Below are 14,706 nucleotides of genomic sequence, written 5' to 3'. Positions count from 1 at the left end.
ACGTCTTATTTTTATTTGAAATTCGAATGTTGTACTTTGACATTTCTGAAACGCATATTGTGTGGAATACTAATGCACCAGTTTTGTTTTCTGTCAATTTCCGATGTTATATTGTTATAGTTACAAGCATTTACTGCTAGTTTATTTTGTTGTAATAATGGATAACTCCCCGAAACCTTATGAAAAGATTGATGACATTTCATAACAACAGTTTTCCAATGTGATATAATAAATCTAAAAAGAATAATCAATTTACTAATGACCATCTCCATTAAATGATTTAAAATTTTTCCATTTCCCAACCACAAATGGCCAACTTAATTGTGGCTCCCGTATTTCAATTAAATCCGAAAGGAATTATGCTTAAATTGCTTCGCTGACTGCCGCCAAAACGTAATCTCACCTCTAATCCCCCTTTCCTCTTACCTGAATGTAAACAAATGCCTTTTCCATCCTAGACCGTAAGCGAACAGCTTCCGCCATTGATTTTCCTGTCGACCCCTCTCCCCCTTTCTGCCAACCCTCTTCCCTTTTCACCTGCTTTTCTGGCGTGGAGGGTCACGGTTGCCAAAAAATCGATTGGGCCACACGAGGCACAACTCACGTCTATCGGTGGCAATAGTGACCGAGAACTGCTGAGAAGACGCTTAATTCTTTTTGCCTTCTGGACTCGCTACACGTGATCGTTTGTGTTTTTGTATTCGGTTCCAGCAAATCGTTTGGTCTGCTTCTTGGCAATGTTGAATGCTTCGATCTGAACTGCTTTTATGGCAATTGGTGGTCGTAAGCCAGTCTGTTTTATGCCGGCAGTTCTGAAGCAAATACTGAATGGGATTTTATTCGTAACAGTGTGCCTGTTTTTACTAGATAAGGTACCCGATTTGTTGTTTGTTAATAGTATAGTTAGTTGCAGAAAAAACATCAAAATTGCTGAAAGGTTTTGATAGGCTAGTCTGGTTGACTATTTGGAATTTTTTTTATAGTACTATGGTTCATATGTAGGAGACAATTTTTCCAATGTTGTTTGTATGTGTTTTTAATAAATTACTTATTCTATTTCAAGAATATCATTTAAAAATTCTCGAAACTAGCTTTAAAAGGGGAATTTATCACATAATTATGCGGTTGCCCAACTGGTTATATTAATCTAAAAATAATATTTTAAATATACTTTTTATTTAACATAGATTTTTCAACTCGAATTTCCATCAGTCGAGATACTTGTTACTTTTCAGTATTTACTACTAATTTCTGTAGTTTCCTATTTATGCATATTCCATCAATTCAGTCTTTAATGTCTTTTCCTTAAATCATTGACTCCCAGCTTGGATTACACTTTCAAATTCCAGTGGTATATTTTTATATCACCCTTGCCATAGAATTTTATAGTAATCTGTATCTAAGAAGTTTGTTTTTATCTAAGTGTATATTGCATTTGAGAAGTTGCATTCCAAGGTACTCTATTAAACAAACGGGGGAAGAGAGTAAAGTTTTACTTAAATGAAAAATGTACTACTTTTATATTTATATGCTTTATTTCCTCCTCATTGTTTCTATAGAAGTTTTAATTATTTTAAATGCAATCTTCTGTGTTTGCATTTCGTCGTAATATACATATATCTGCATAGTGTTAAAAGTTAGAAAAAAAATAGCTTTGATCAGAGTTTTCAGAGAGTCTCCTGGCGACTCTTTTCAGAAAATTCACAGCCCCGTTTTAGTTTAATACATTTTTATCCTTATCCCAACAGCTGAAAATGAATACGAAAATTAAAGACAAGATAGTACAAAATAAAAAGAAACTCATTGTAAAATAGTCATCTTACTCATTGCATTATATGTGAAAAAGAGATTGTTTCCTTTATTATTATTATTGCAAAAATATTAAAACATCGTGATTTGCAGTGAGTCGTTGTAGCTATAATTGTTCTAAATGAAATAGTATTTTTGACATATTTTTAGCTGATCTCATTTAGAAATTGTGTTATCTTTTCATATCATTCTTTTCATGTATTGAAAAATGGGGTAATGTATGTGTGTAAAATACACAGTAAACAATAAATAAGGAATTTTCTTTACTCGACTTCAACTCTAGCTTGTGTAAGACAGATAACAAAGAGTTGAAAAGATGACACTTTTATTTTAACAAAGCTGTCCATCGTGAATCACAGGAAAATAAATGAAGGGTTTTGTGGTTTGTCCTCATTGTTATAATAAACTCTCTTGATATGAGAAAGGTCGGTTTACATGTCTTTTCTTAATGATATCCTCTGTGGTTTCTTTTCTATAAAAAAAAATACATAAGGAGCGCTTTCAGTAACATCTTTGTTATCGATACTGAAGTAAGAAATAAACCTTACACTTTTGTGTGGATTAAATTGCCTTTATTAGGAGTTCCAATAACTGTAATCTGTTGTCATAAATATTGCTTCATATTTCAAATTATATTTTGCTGTATTTTCGTGACTAATATTTATTTTCCGTAAAAGTTATTCTTATTGACTCCAATTTATTGTTTTCAATTAAATTATTTTTTAAAAATATTTTCGGTGCATGTTTGGGCAGCTCTCTGTATATATTGACTATTGTACTAATGAATTGAAACTGCAAAGTCTAAAAGTGCTCATGCGTGGAGGTAGGTCTTTGCAGGACTTTGACCCTTAATAAAGAAGCTCGAATATATAAATTCTTCCCTTAACGGTTTACAGTTCGTCAATAATATTTTTTTCCTTTTAAAATTGAATTTAATGAGCAGTTAAAATTAGTTATGTTTACATCACGGAATCCATGCTTGTTTATTTTGAGCAATTATTCACAGTTTAAAGCGCAAAAGAAATAATCACTCTGAAAATAAGATTAATTTAATATATCATTTGAAATGTGATTGTTTTTCTTTTATTAAATTCTATGTTTTCTGTGTGTATTTGTTCCTTAATTCAGAGATTTTTTTTATTATATATATAATCAAATATAAAACAAATACACAAAATTGCTAAACATAATTCACTAACAAAAATACTGAATCTTAGAGATTAATTCATTTTAAGAAATATATATAAAATATAAATTTGAAATTATTAATTGATTTCTTAAGTAATTGTTTAAAATGCATTAATCTCTAAGATTCAATACTTTTTGTTAGTGAATTATGTTTAGCAATTATATGTATTTTGCTTTATATTTTACCTTACTAAATTCTTTTAAAATGCAAATACACCTTTAAAGATTATAAAGTATTACAGTTTTATCAAGATTTATAAAAATGTAGACACTGTACTTAGTATGTAAAACATCTGTTCGTTGATATATTCTTTTATTTAATTACTTGGCTTTTGTTTTTATACGATCGCTAGACAAAGGCTTCTAAATATTTGCGGAAAGAAAGAAAAAAGAAGCCTACTAGATCTTTTAAAATATATTTGGTTGAAAGTAAAACTAAATTTTTCAGTACTTAGTTGTAATTTTACGAATAACAAAAATAAAGATAGATAAAATAATAATTAAAATATTTTGTATTGTTTCTTTTACACTCTTTTATTTAATTTCACTTGTTTCGTATTTGTTTGTAGTCGATTTTTAGTAGTCGGTTTTTCATTTGCTTCCGCATGTGCTCGAGTTTTCTGTGCAATAGAATATTATAATATTTTCAGTCAAATTAGTTAATCGTATCATTTTATTTAGTTTCGTCTTATGTCAGAAAGGCCATCTGATAGTGAATTTACGCGAAACTAATGTCAAGATTTCATTGTAATTATAATAATTATGAAATTTATTAAAGATCAAGAAGGCAAAAAAAATTTAAAATGCATATAAAAGTTAGTATATTGAAAATAATTTTTTTTCTTAAAACTTGTTTGTATAAATAAAGTTTGTAAACGTATATCATTCAGATCACTGTGTCATAGAAAAATGAATCCACGAGGAATATTAGAAAAAAGAAAATGATTGAACATTCATTGATTATCAAAATGTGTTTTGCATGTAGTGAAAATTCTAATTTTTTTTTAATGCAGAGGATTTTGTTTTATAAAAAAAAATTAATTTTTAATTTTTCATTTCTGAATAGTTTTAAAAATTTTTCTAGATCATTCAAAATTTTCAGACTATAAATGTCTAAATTCACTAATGCCCGTGTTCGGTTTTGAAGATAATGTATTCACATTATATGCTAGTTTCCATACCGGATATAATCAATGAAGTCTAGTTATGCAATAAAGAACCAACTCCAAACTACACATTTTAAAATGCACGCATCCCCTCCCCTAAAACATTAAGAAGGGAAATCATTGATCCATCCTTTAAAATTCATTTAAACATGATCCAGATTCTTTTTGCTGTCTCGTATACATACTATAGAGAAAGTATAGTAATCGTCAAAAAAATTTCGAACTCAAGATTTTGACGAATCTCGATATTTTAGACCTTTTCTGAATTCGAAATATATATTTTTATCATCTATCTGTCTTTGAAAAAGATCATTCAAAAAATTTAGTATTCAGTCTTTACACCAAATTTGCAGACTTCTGCCAAATTTTCATTAAAATCTGATTTGAGGAAGTCCGACTGTTCGAATATAAGTTACATAAATAAAATTCGGTACACAGATTTAAAATCTGTAATACAGAAACCTATAAAATTTTGAGCCGAATCCAAGAAGAAATTGACTGTCTGACGGTCTGTACTTTCGGAAACATGGAAACGCGATTAACTTGAAAACGTAAGGACTTAAATACATCAAATTTGGTACAGAATTTTATGACTACAATTGCAGTTTTGTGTCAAATTTTGATTTCAATCGTTTGAGGAAAACGAGTGTAGAAGACAAATTTGGTTTTTGAATAGATTTGGATTTAACCAAATGCCAGGTATTAATCGTCAAAAAACGCGCCAAGAACGACACGATAGATTCAGTCAAAATGTTAAATTCACGCCAAAAGTTAATATTTCGCGATTATTGTACGCCAATTCCAAATAAGGCATTCTCAAGGATGACACTTTTATGAGAGAGTATGGTATAAAGCTTTGTGGGACCACGCCCGCTGGTTTATGAAAATGATTCAAGTTGGTTTAGGAATTATTTTCAATAGTAAATTCGAGATCCATAACAGCGCAATCTTAATTGCAATACGAATTATAAAGCTGTATATATATCTAAGACTGAGTCAAATAATAAGGATAGTCAATCCGAATCTATCCTCATTAGAAATGATATATGCTTTCAAATATTGGAGAAGTTACCAAATTATAAACTTTATCTTGGCCTGCATTCTATCTTGTATTGAAAAACCAGTGATAAGTGAATAAAAATCAAAGGCAATATATGAAAATGATATCCTCCAGTCCTTAACTACGGTGCGGACTTTTCCAATTGGAGAAACTATAAAGCCTTAATTATTGCTCTTTTGAGACGAGCCCCTAACATCGCTTTTAGAAGAAAGTTAAAAGTAATGAGATGAGATGAGAGAATGTTGTGTTAAGCAATTGATAGAAGAAAAAGAAATTCGTCTATAAATCTGCCATGCAGAAATATTACAATAAGATAACTTTGTTTTTCTTCTATCGCTTCACAGTTGGCATTTCCTAATCGTGTCACTAAGAAACAACTGGTGGTTGCTGATGCTAGCTATTTTTTGTTTGTAAAAGTGGGGTTCTTGTTAATTGTAATCAATTCTATTTATGAACAGATGCAATTAAAATATTTTAAACAATTGCATTACTTCACAATTGCCTTAAAGTACCCAGCACAATGAAGCAATTAATCGATTATTTGATCATTATCGAACGTCACTTAGTTTTTTTGCTTTTAGCAAAGGGAAGATCTATCTTAATAATGGAAAAAATAGGACGTTCGTAATTCCCCGGCGACATATGTAATACTTAAGTGTATTCAATCAAGATAAGCAAAAGTTAAGAATAACATTGATATTGACGCCTGGCTTCTTTTGTTGACTTCGGTAACGGAAGATGTGTTCGCGAGAATTTTTCTTGCTTGTAGAACATATTTTATTAGTTTACGAAAATTTACGATGAGATTATTAAGATTAGTTACGGTAGTAGCTGCGGGAACTTGTTTGTGAAGCATCGATGGTTTTACGTTACGAGAAGCCAGTGGGCCGTGATGCGGGACTGCGGAAATACCACATAGATTAAAGCTATCTATTTTGTGTCCTGAAAGACTCATTAGTGGAAGAAAATATGTCATCTATTTTTACTTTTTCTTCTGCAGAGATAAAATTGTTTTCTTCTTCTTCGCCAGAAAGGTGAAGGTACTTACTTTTAACTCAGATGAAAGGTTTGGTTTTTATTATCTTTACTCGCTGGACAGCGAATACTTACTGTACGTAGAATTCACGTTTGATGGCAAGTCTTGGTATTGTAGTCAGGATATAGCCAGTTGAATACCGAGGATGAGCTATTTGATGAAATGAGGTGAACACTTGGTGAAACCAAGGATTCGCTCTTAATGTATTTCCAGTTTACTTATCCACTTCTATAAGGATCATTCACCTCTTTCTTGCACCAAGGACACAAGGCACCAAGCACATTGAATGTTCGAATTATATGTTTTCAAGTAAAATGTAAAAGTTAGGAAGTACTTTGAATGTATTTCCAATAATTCATAAAGTAATTACAAAATCAAGATTTTTATTAAATGGCTGCAAAGAATGAATACTAGAAGAAGCGATTATATATATATATATATCTTGTCTGGCTTATATAAAGAGTTTTAAGTTTGTGGCACATTTCGTAAATAATTTCGCTGCTGATTTTAAGAGTTGCCATTTTTAACCCGCATCAGCGTTTATTACGCTATTTTAACTTATTTGGGAATTAAAACTATTATGAAATTAGACATGTGGTTGTAGGAACTTGTATTTTACATTTTGCATTTTTATTCTTTTGTGCCTTTATTCTTTAAACTTTTTATTCTTTAAACTGAAATATCTTTTCAATTTGAATGGAAAAAAAAGTGGAACACTTACATTAAACAAACTTACATTACATTACACTTACATTAAAGCAAAATACCATTCTCTGTTCCCTTTCTCTGTTTTTTTTTTTTTTTTTTTTTTTTTCCATTTCTCCATAGTTTTGAAAAGAGAGTTCCGTAAGTATCTTTCTTCCCTCCGCCAAAGCAATACAAGTTCTGTTCTGTTTGCTTAAGAATGATTTTTGTTCCATTTAAAAATGCTAGTTTAAAGAATTTCCTGTAATACCCAATTATTCTTAACTACGTTATTCTTTCCAATTAAAGGATGATATGCCTTAATCCGGATTTAATACTAGCAACATGTTTTCTGTTTATTCTTGTTAACTGGCTAGAGCTAGGTAATAATGTATCAATTTATACTTTGTATCTTGTGTACAAAAGTATCTGATACTCAGTACCAGTTTTTGGACTCCAGTTATCCCGATCGATATTGTTTACTTTTCTGTCCTACCGAGGCGACGATAGGAGCATGTGTGTGAGGCTTTTATTAACATCTATATATATATACACACACACCATGCGACGGTGCTCTCATACCACTGAAGAATTCTCGCTTTCTCCTATACAAACTATATCAGCAATGCCTTTTTCCTCTTATCATCCATCCGTCAATCACTGTTAAGACCAAGGCCACAAGCACATCGCCATCAATACATCTTCAGGAGAAGCGAAATCCCAATTTGGAATTATATTCGTATCGATATCAGCTACGAATCCCGGCGTAAGTGCGGGAACTGATACCCAACATTTTCGATTCGATCCGTTTCATTCCGACTGGAAAAAAATAATTACCGGCTGCAAAATGGGGAATAAAAATGCCGAAATTGGTCCAGATGTTAAGGCTGGAGGTTCTAACCAAGTTTATCTTTGCGATATGCTTTTAAACTTTAGGACAATGGGGGTAGGCAACTATTGATGATATATTTTGGGCTTATGCGTTTTCATAAGAAATAAAACTTTTCAAAATTGATACCATGCTTGTGTTAATGGACTGGTTCTTCGTTTTTCCTGATTATTTTAAATATTACAATGATTTGTAGTTCAACTAAAACTATAAGAATTATGTTTTTTTTTCTCTCTCTCTCTCCCTCTCTCTCGTTTTTTTAAAACCTGTTTATTAATTTTTGGATTATTCCAAAGGGTGCTGTAAAATTTATTTGCTGTTTTTTGATGGCTCATGAATGGCAACCAAAACACCAGTCTTTGATTTATTACTTTTACAGAATTTTTTAATCAGTTAAAGCTGAGAAATATCGTCTTTGAAATCTTTCCGTTGAACCATTAGACGGTGTTACTTGAAGTCATTAATATTATTTGTTGAGTGCCATAAAAGTTTGTGAGAAAAATGTACTAAATCTTTAGGATAGAGTAGCCATAAATAAATATTAATTATTAATCAAGGATCATAAAAAAACTGACTTTTCTAGAATAATTTATACTTTTTTATTATTATCTTATTATTTCATCTGATAAATTCTCCGCTTAGCGCGTGGAAAGAAAAGCAATTAAGTCGTGTTATGGAAATTAAGCCTGTAATTAAATTAATCTGCCTGTAAGAAATTAATAATTAATGTAGGCCTGTAAGAAATTAATCTGCCTGTAAATTAAGTAGCTTAATGCCCGTGTTTGTGTATATATAATATACATATACACACTTTATTTCTCCTGTTGTTATTCAGAATTATAACTTCTTTATTCAGATTCTAGAAAAGTAATAGTAAAACTTCAAAACTAGAAAGCTTTATTCCATTGCTATGTGTCAACAGCATTTACAGAGAAATGTTGTCAAATGTCAGAACAGCATGAAGCTTTTATAATTAAATTGTACTTATCTGCTAAACTAACTCAAATAAGAATAGTAGCATAATATTTATATAAAATCAATTTATTATATTCAATCCATCAATTTATTACATTACACTTTCCCACGAAAATGTGAATTTCAGCGTTTCCGTTATCGAATTTTATCATTTTTGAGATCGATTCATTTTATTTCATGTAATAATTTTACAATATTTTTAATATCTGAATTATAAATTTATTGTATAAATGTATTTATTTCATCATTCAATTAATCATATTTTACTTCACAGTGTTTATATTTGGCGCAATTCATTAATTTATGATGTTCAACTTTTTGTTTCCAAATCTGTGCCATGTTTGATAAAATAATCAGATCATATTAGTTAAAATAATATATTTTTAATGAGTCATCCAATCAGTGAACCGAATTTATGGAATTTAAAATTTTAAGAGCAATTTATGCAGTTGAAGTGTTTTGTACTATATTTTTATGCATCATTTAAGAAAAATTATTTTTAAAAAATATATATATTTGTTTAAATTTCATTTTGAAAATATGAAGAAATAATGCATAATTTACATTTTAAAAAAATATAATTTACTGAAAAAATTTTTACCAAAGTTCTATAAAATAATTTAATTATTTTTTATTCGACATAATAAACGAAGAATTTATCAGATGAAATTATGAAATAATAATAAAAGAAAGTATAAATTATTTCAAAAATGCTACAATCAAATATGAATTGCTTTGCATTAAAATCTGATTGGTTCTAGATAAATAGATTTCTGTCTTATAATCGGATGAAATTGTTGCATTGTGATATTTGATGTTAAAATTGAGAAAAATGCTTTATAACATCTGTGAAATCAACTCACTTTAATTGACAGTTGCTTTCTTTAATGATACACTATATGTTTAATCGTAAAATGTATACCGTTTATCTTAAAGCATATTACGAGACATCCTTATCCATTTCTATGATTTCAACATGCGTGTTTATTTAAATCCACATATAATTTAACCACTTCCTCTTTCTCATAGTTAAGTTCCACCATCTTTCTTTCTTTCGTTTCGTGTATAATGGTATTAACTGCAGTTAGCCTTGAAATAAAATTTTTCTTTCCCAATTTAAAATAAAACTTTCCCAACTTATTTTATGAATATTCCATAAGCCGTTTTCCTAAAATCGTTACCGAGAAGTAGTTACGATTTTTGATTTCAGCAATCTAAAGGTCATTTCGAAATATTCTTCTTGTAATTAAGTTCTGTGTACTTTTGACCTCTTAGTTACTATGCATTGGTTTTAACGTTAAAACATTTACACCAAAATCTGGTGTTATTGCCATACGGTTACTGGAATCTGCGTGTTGAAAAAAAATCTAGAATTATCATTATAAGTACAATGTACATGATAATGCATAGTGCACTAATCTAAGAAGCTTTCATGATATAATAATTTCTGATTAATTTATGTTCTAAAAGTAATTTGCTAATTGTTTGTTTCTAATTGTTCTCTGTCACTTTTACTTCAAAGTTGCATGGTTAGTATTTTCCCACGAAACTAAAACGCTGTGTCGACAGATTCTTTTTTGAAACTATATAAATTCAAAATACTTTCTTTTCTGCTTTTTGCCTTCCTATTCGGTGCGTTTCACAGTTCTCGTGGATACGCAGCAAAGATTGGCGGAGCTCTTGAACTCCTCCAAACATAACCATGTTTTGATAGAAAAATACCGAACAGATTTCTTTACATGAAAAAAATAAGGAATGCAGAAAAATTTTGGCAAGATTTTGCGTAATAAAAATTATTAGAATTTTGAATAATGATAAAGAATAAGAAATAAAAAAAAGGACAAAAAGGGAGGTGGCATCTCAGGTGTATTCCTCGTCATCTGACATCGGCTCAAAATTACAAGATCTGTCCCAAAATAACTCCAGGGTTAATTTAAAAACGGAACTTTACTATAACTAAACTAAGCCGTTAATAATTCTAAAAAATTTTCTCAAAATGTTATAACTGAATAATTTTTGATGTCTTGAAATGAATACAATTTTTTATATTCAGTTCGGCACCTGAAAAATAATTCCAGTAAATTAGCATAGAAGATAAGTTTTTTTGGCAGATATTTATAGTAAAAATTTATTCATTACTGTCCTACTTAATTTTAATCATAAATATCCAACTTCCTTTTTATTTTGCATATATCGCGATTCCCGACATTATACTATTTGATTTCAACCTTTTATTGAATGATTTAATACATAAACTTGAGTGCAAATACTAGTTATAAGGGCTTTTCTTTTTAATTTCTGATTGGCAGTCTTTCAATTATTGTTTTTAACTATTGAATCAATATGTAAAGAGCAGTATTACTTTAAAATTCTCGATTTGAAATAATCGTTTTAAATTTAAACAAATACTGTTTTTTTTTTTTTTTTTTTTTTTTGCATTTATTCATCAAAGAAGGAAAGCCGGTGTAATGCGACTCTTTTATCAATGTTTGGATCTTCACTTATCGAGCCGATTCATAAAATAAAAAAGTAATATAAAAAATGACGAAATTTAGATGTGAATTGTCCGCTGTAGAGATTCATTTAAAAGGATTTATGCATATGATTGAAATTAAAATCAAAGCAAAATTAATCATTAATAAAAAATAAATATAAAAAAATGCAATTTTATTAAAATGTTAAAGAGTAAAAAATATTTAAGTGAAAAATCTGAAAGGTCGAAACAAATCTGATAGAGGTATTCTTAATTAAAATTGTAATGAAATTCTTAAAATATTTGAACTCGCAAGAATACGTTTGAATTTTCTTTTTGGTGGCCTTTGTTCCCCAATTGTATAGTTTTCAGTGCTTCAAGCATTTACATTTCTTATTTTAAATTTTAATTTCTTTTTTATAAAAACAAATTAAAATTTATTGCTTTTAATATACTAATAGAAAGTATACTTTTAGAAATAGAATTTATTGCTTTTTAATATAGTAATAAATAATTTTTGAAAACCATTTTATTTTTTTCTACTATTTGTTTTTTAATTATTTCATAATTCGTTATCATAATTATGAATTCATTCATGCTGTGTTTTTTTCAAAAAGACTTCGCTACCAAATGGTACATTTCATATGTAATCAAATTTTAATAAAAATTAGACAATTAATTGATTGTTAAAATCTAAAGATACTAAAATATTGCATTATTCATCTGGATTACTTAACTGTAGAAAATTTATTGCTCAAGAAATTATTGAAAAAAATCACTTTCAAATTTCTATATTTATAAACATGAAAATAGGTAAATAAAAGTTGCAACTTCTATTTAGCTATTCTTTATCAACTATAGATTGTTATATCGCATTATTTATGTATTTGTTGTTTTATCCTTGTGCAGGTGGTATATCTCGTGAACCTAGTCTTGCTTTCCCTCCTGCTGCCCCTCCTACTTCGCCATCGCAGCTTTACGCTCTTCTGTTGCAACGAAATATCAGGTAACTGAATCTTGTATAAAACAATTTACAAAAAAATCCTTTTTCTACCTAATATTGTTAATTATAGATTTATAATGACGACATCCTACACTCTGTATATGTAATAAACTCTCTCTAATCCTACATTCATTACACCGATACCCTTACTAGTTCGAAACACCTGTTGGAATATGCTATTTAATGATTAAAATTTAAAACTTTCTTTGTTGTTGTCTTTTCTATTAAAACTTAAATCCTTTAAATCTTAAAATAATAATATAGAATTTGTAGGTTTAACGTTTGCTACACCAACTCCTCAATATATTACTTTTCTCTCCTACATATTCTCGTTTCGTCACCCACACATAGGAAAATATATAATTGTATAATTCAGTGACTTCTATATGATTCTGTATAAACAGAACACCCTCGCTATCGGACAGCTACCCTGCCTCATTGTGTGAGATTACAGTGATTCTGCTATACTTATAAAAACAAAAAGTACATGGCTGTCTGCAGTGTCCAGATAAATTTTATCATATTTGCTGCCCTAAGATTTCACGCACAGTTAGCCATAATTGTGATTCAATGGGCTCCACATTTTAAAAATTAATGCACATTTTTTTTCCATTTAATATTTTGTGTTGTTTTAAATGATTTCACACATGTAATTGCCTTTAGTATTATTTTTAATGTTTGTAGAAAAAACATTGATGCATCATTTAAGAGAACAATTTATTGTCTTTGCAAGGAATATTGTCTTGCTTCAGTGTAGTAATAATTTTAATAGCATAATTTGCTAAATTTTGAGAAATCATAAAATATAGTTTTTCGAAGAATTGTAAGACTTAAATTTCGATAAAGAAACTTTTATTCTGCTGTTTTTATCATCATTATTCCAGCATTTTACTTTAAAATAAAAATGATCAAAGCATCTTCTTTATATTGATTTTTAGTTAATTGTTTTCCTGGCGACGTCAAAGAGTTCCTTCTCTGATTCGCGGAGAGAAGTTTCATTTTTTCTTTGATTTGGCATTGTGCCAAATAAGAACATCAAAAATCATGAAAGTGATTTCTTTTTATATATAATTTAGATTCTAATACCGTTTGCAGCAAAATTTCCAATTTAATTTTTTCTCTCTTCTGGTGTCTTTATTTCCGGTTACTTTTTTCGATTTTTATCGTCTGCTGTTTATGAGATATCATTGTCATGACAAAATTAATAAGTGTATAAAATCAATGTTATTATTTCGGTTTTGTAACTTTGTTTTATGTTATTACGGTTTTAATTTTGCTGATATTCTTCCAGCTTCAACCAACTCCAAGAACCAATGTACACATTTAAAGATGTATTTTTTTATATTGTTAAGCTTACCAGAAAAATTTAACCGCTATTGTTTTTCCTATGATGTATTATTACTTATCTGTTTTTACAGTGGAATACCATCGATTCAGTTTTTTCTCGGCTAACCACACGCATTTAGAAACATTCCTCGATAAAGAAGCTTAAATTCGTAACAAGTTAGTTAATTCATTATCACTGTTTACTTAGTTCCATGCAATTAATTTGCAGTTTCTTGGTGTGTGGAAAAAAAATTTGCAGTTGAGCAATTTTTTTTAGACTGAGATGTTCTTTTACGTATTATGTAATTTCTGTCTTGATTTGGTTTCTTGTCTTGATTTCTTTCAATACTTTTAGTTATTATAGTTACTTTCATTTTTTCCGTTTTGCATTTTTCTAAATTTTTCTGAAATTTTCTGTAACAAATTATATTTATTCTTTGATATAATAATTACCTTACACTATTTTTATACGAATACATTTAAATTCATGATAATGTCGAGAAGAAAAGTCATTTTTTAGAAAAGAGTTTGTTTTATTTCAAAATGTATAGTAAAAAGAAAATTAAAAAAAAAACTCTCTCTCACTTGTTTTAAAGATCATTATAAAATATTATAAATATTACTAAAAAAAAAAAAAAAAAAAAAAAACTAAAGCATGTGTTTAGATTTATTATGAAACGGAAGTTTCTGAACCGGATAATTTTACAGAATGTGGCCAATAAATGTTTAATGACTTAAAGAAAACTTTATTAAATAAAAGAGAAAAAAAATTGGTGCATCTAATTCCGCCATTCCCAAATAAGAAAAAGCAGTAAATGGAAACGTTCTTAAAAAAAAAAAAAAAGAAAGAAAGAAATTCCAAATGTCTTTCTTAAATGTTGTAAATTGTACGCTGTAGAAATTTTAAAAAGAAAATTTTTTTTCTAGAAAATAGAGCATAATTTTTCATGCTTAAACTAATAATAAAGATTTGTAATTTATAAATAATTTGTAAGATTTGTTATTTAAGCATTGCTTTGAACTATAATTCATATTTACGTGCACATTTGACTTATTCAAAGTTGCATTTTACTAGCAGCCATGATATCAAAATGGGA

General features: G+C 28.8%; 1 protein-coding gene across 1 annotated transcript in view; it reads left to right on the top strand.

Annotated features, from left to right (window-relative positions):
* Positions 1 to 14,706, top strand: part of LOC129989126 (adenomatous polyposis coli protein-like) — a 134,903-nt gene that overhangs the window by 72,074 nt on the left and 48,123 nt on the right. The window contains exon 4 of the mRNA XM_056097497.1: positions 12,190 to 12,286. Coding sequence (XP_055953472.1) covers positions 12,190 to 12,286 — 97 coding nt within the window. The remainder of the gene's footprint in view (positions 1 to 12,189; positions 12,287 to 14,706) is intronic.

This window comes from Argiope bruennichi, chromosome 1 (assembly GCF_947563725.1).
Source record: "Argiope bruennichi chromosome 1, qqArgBrue1.1, whole genome shotgun sequence".
Taxonomy (NCBI): Eukaryota; Metazoa; Arthropoda; class Arachnida; order Araneae; family Araneidae; genus Argiope; species Argiope bruennichi.
This window is presented reverse-complemented; position numbering and strand designations above follow the sequence as displayed.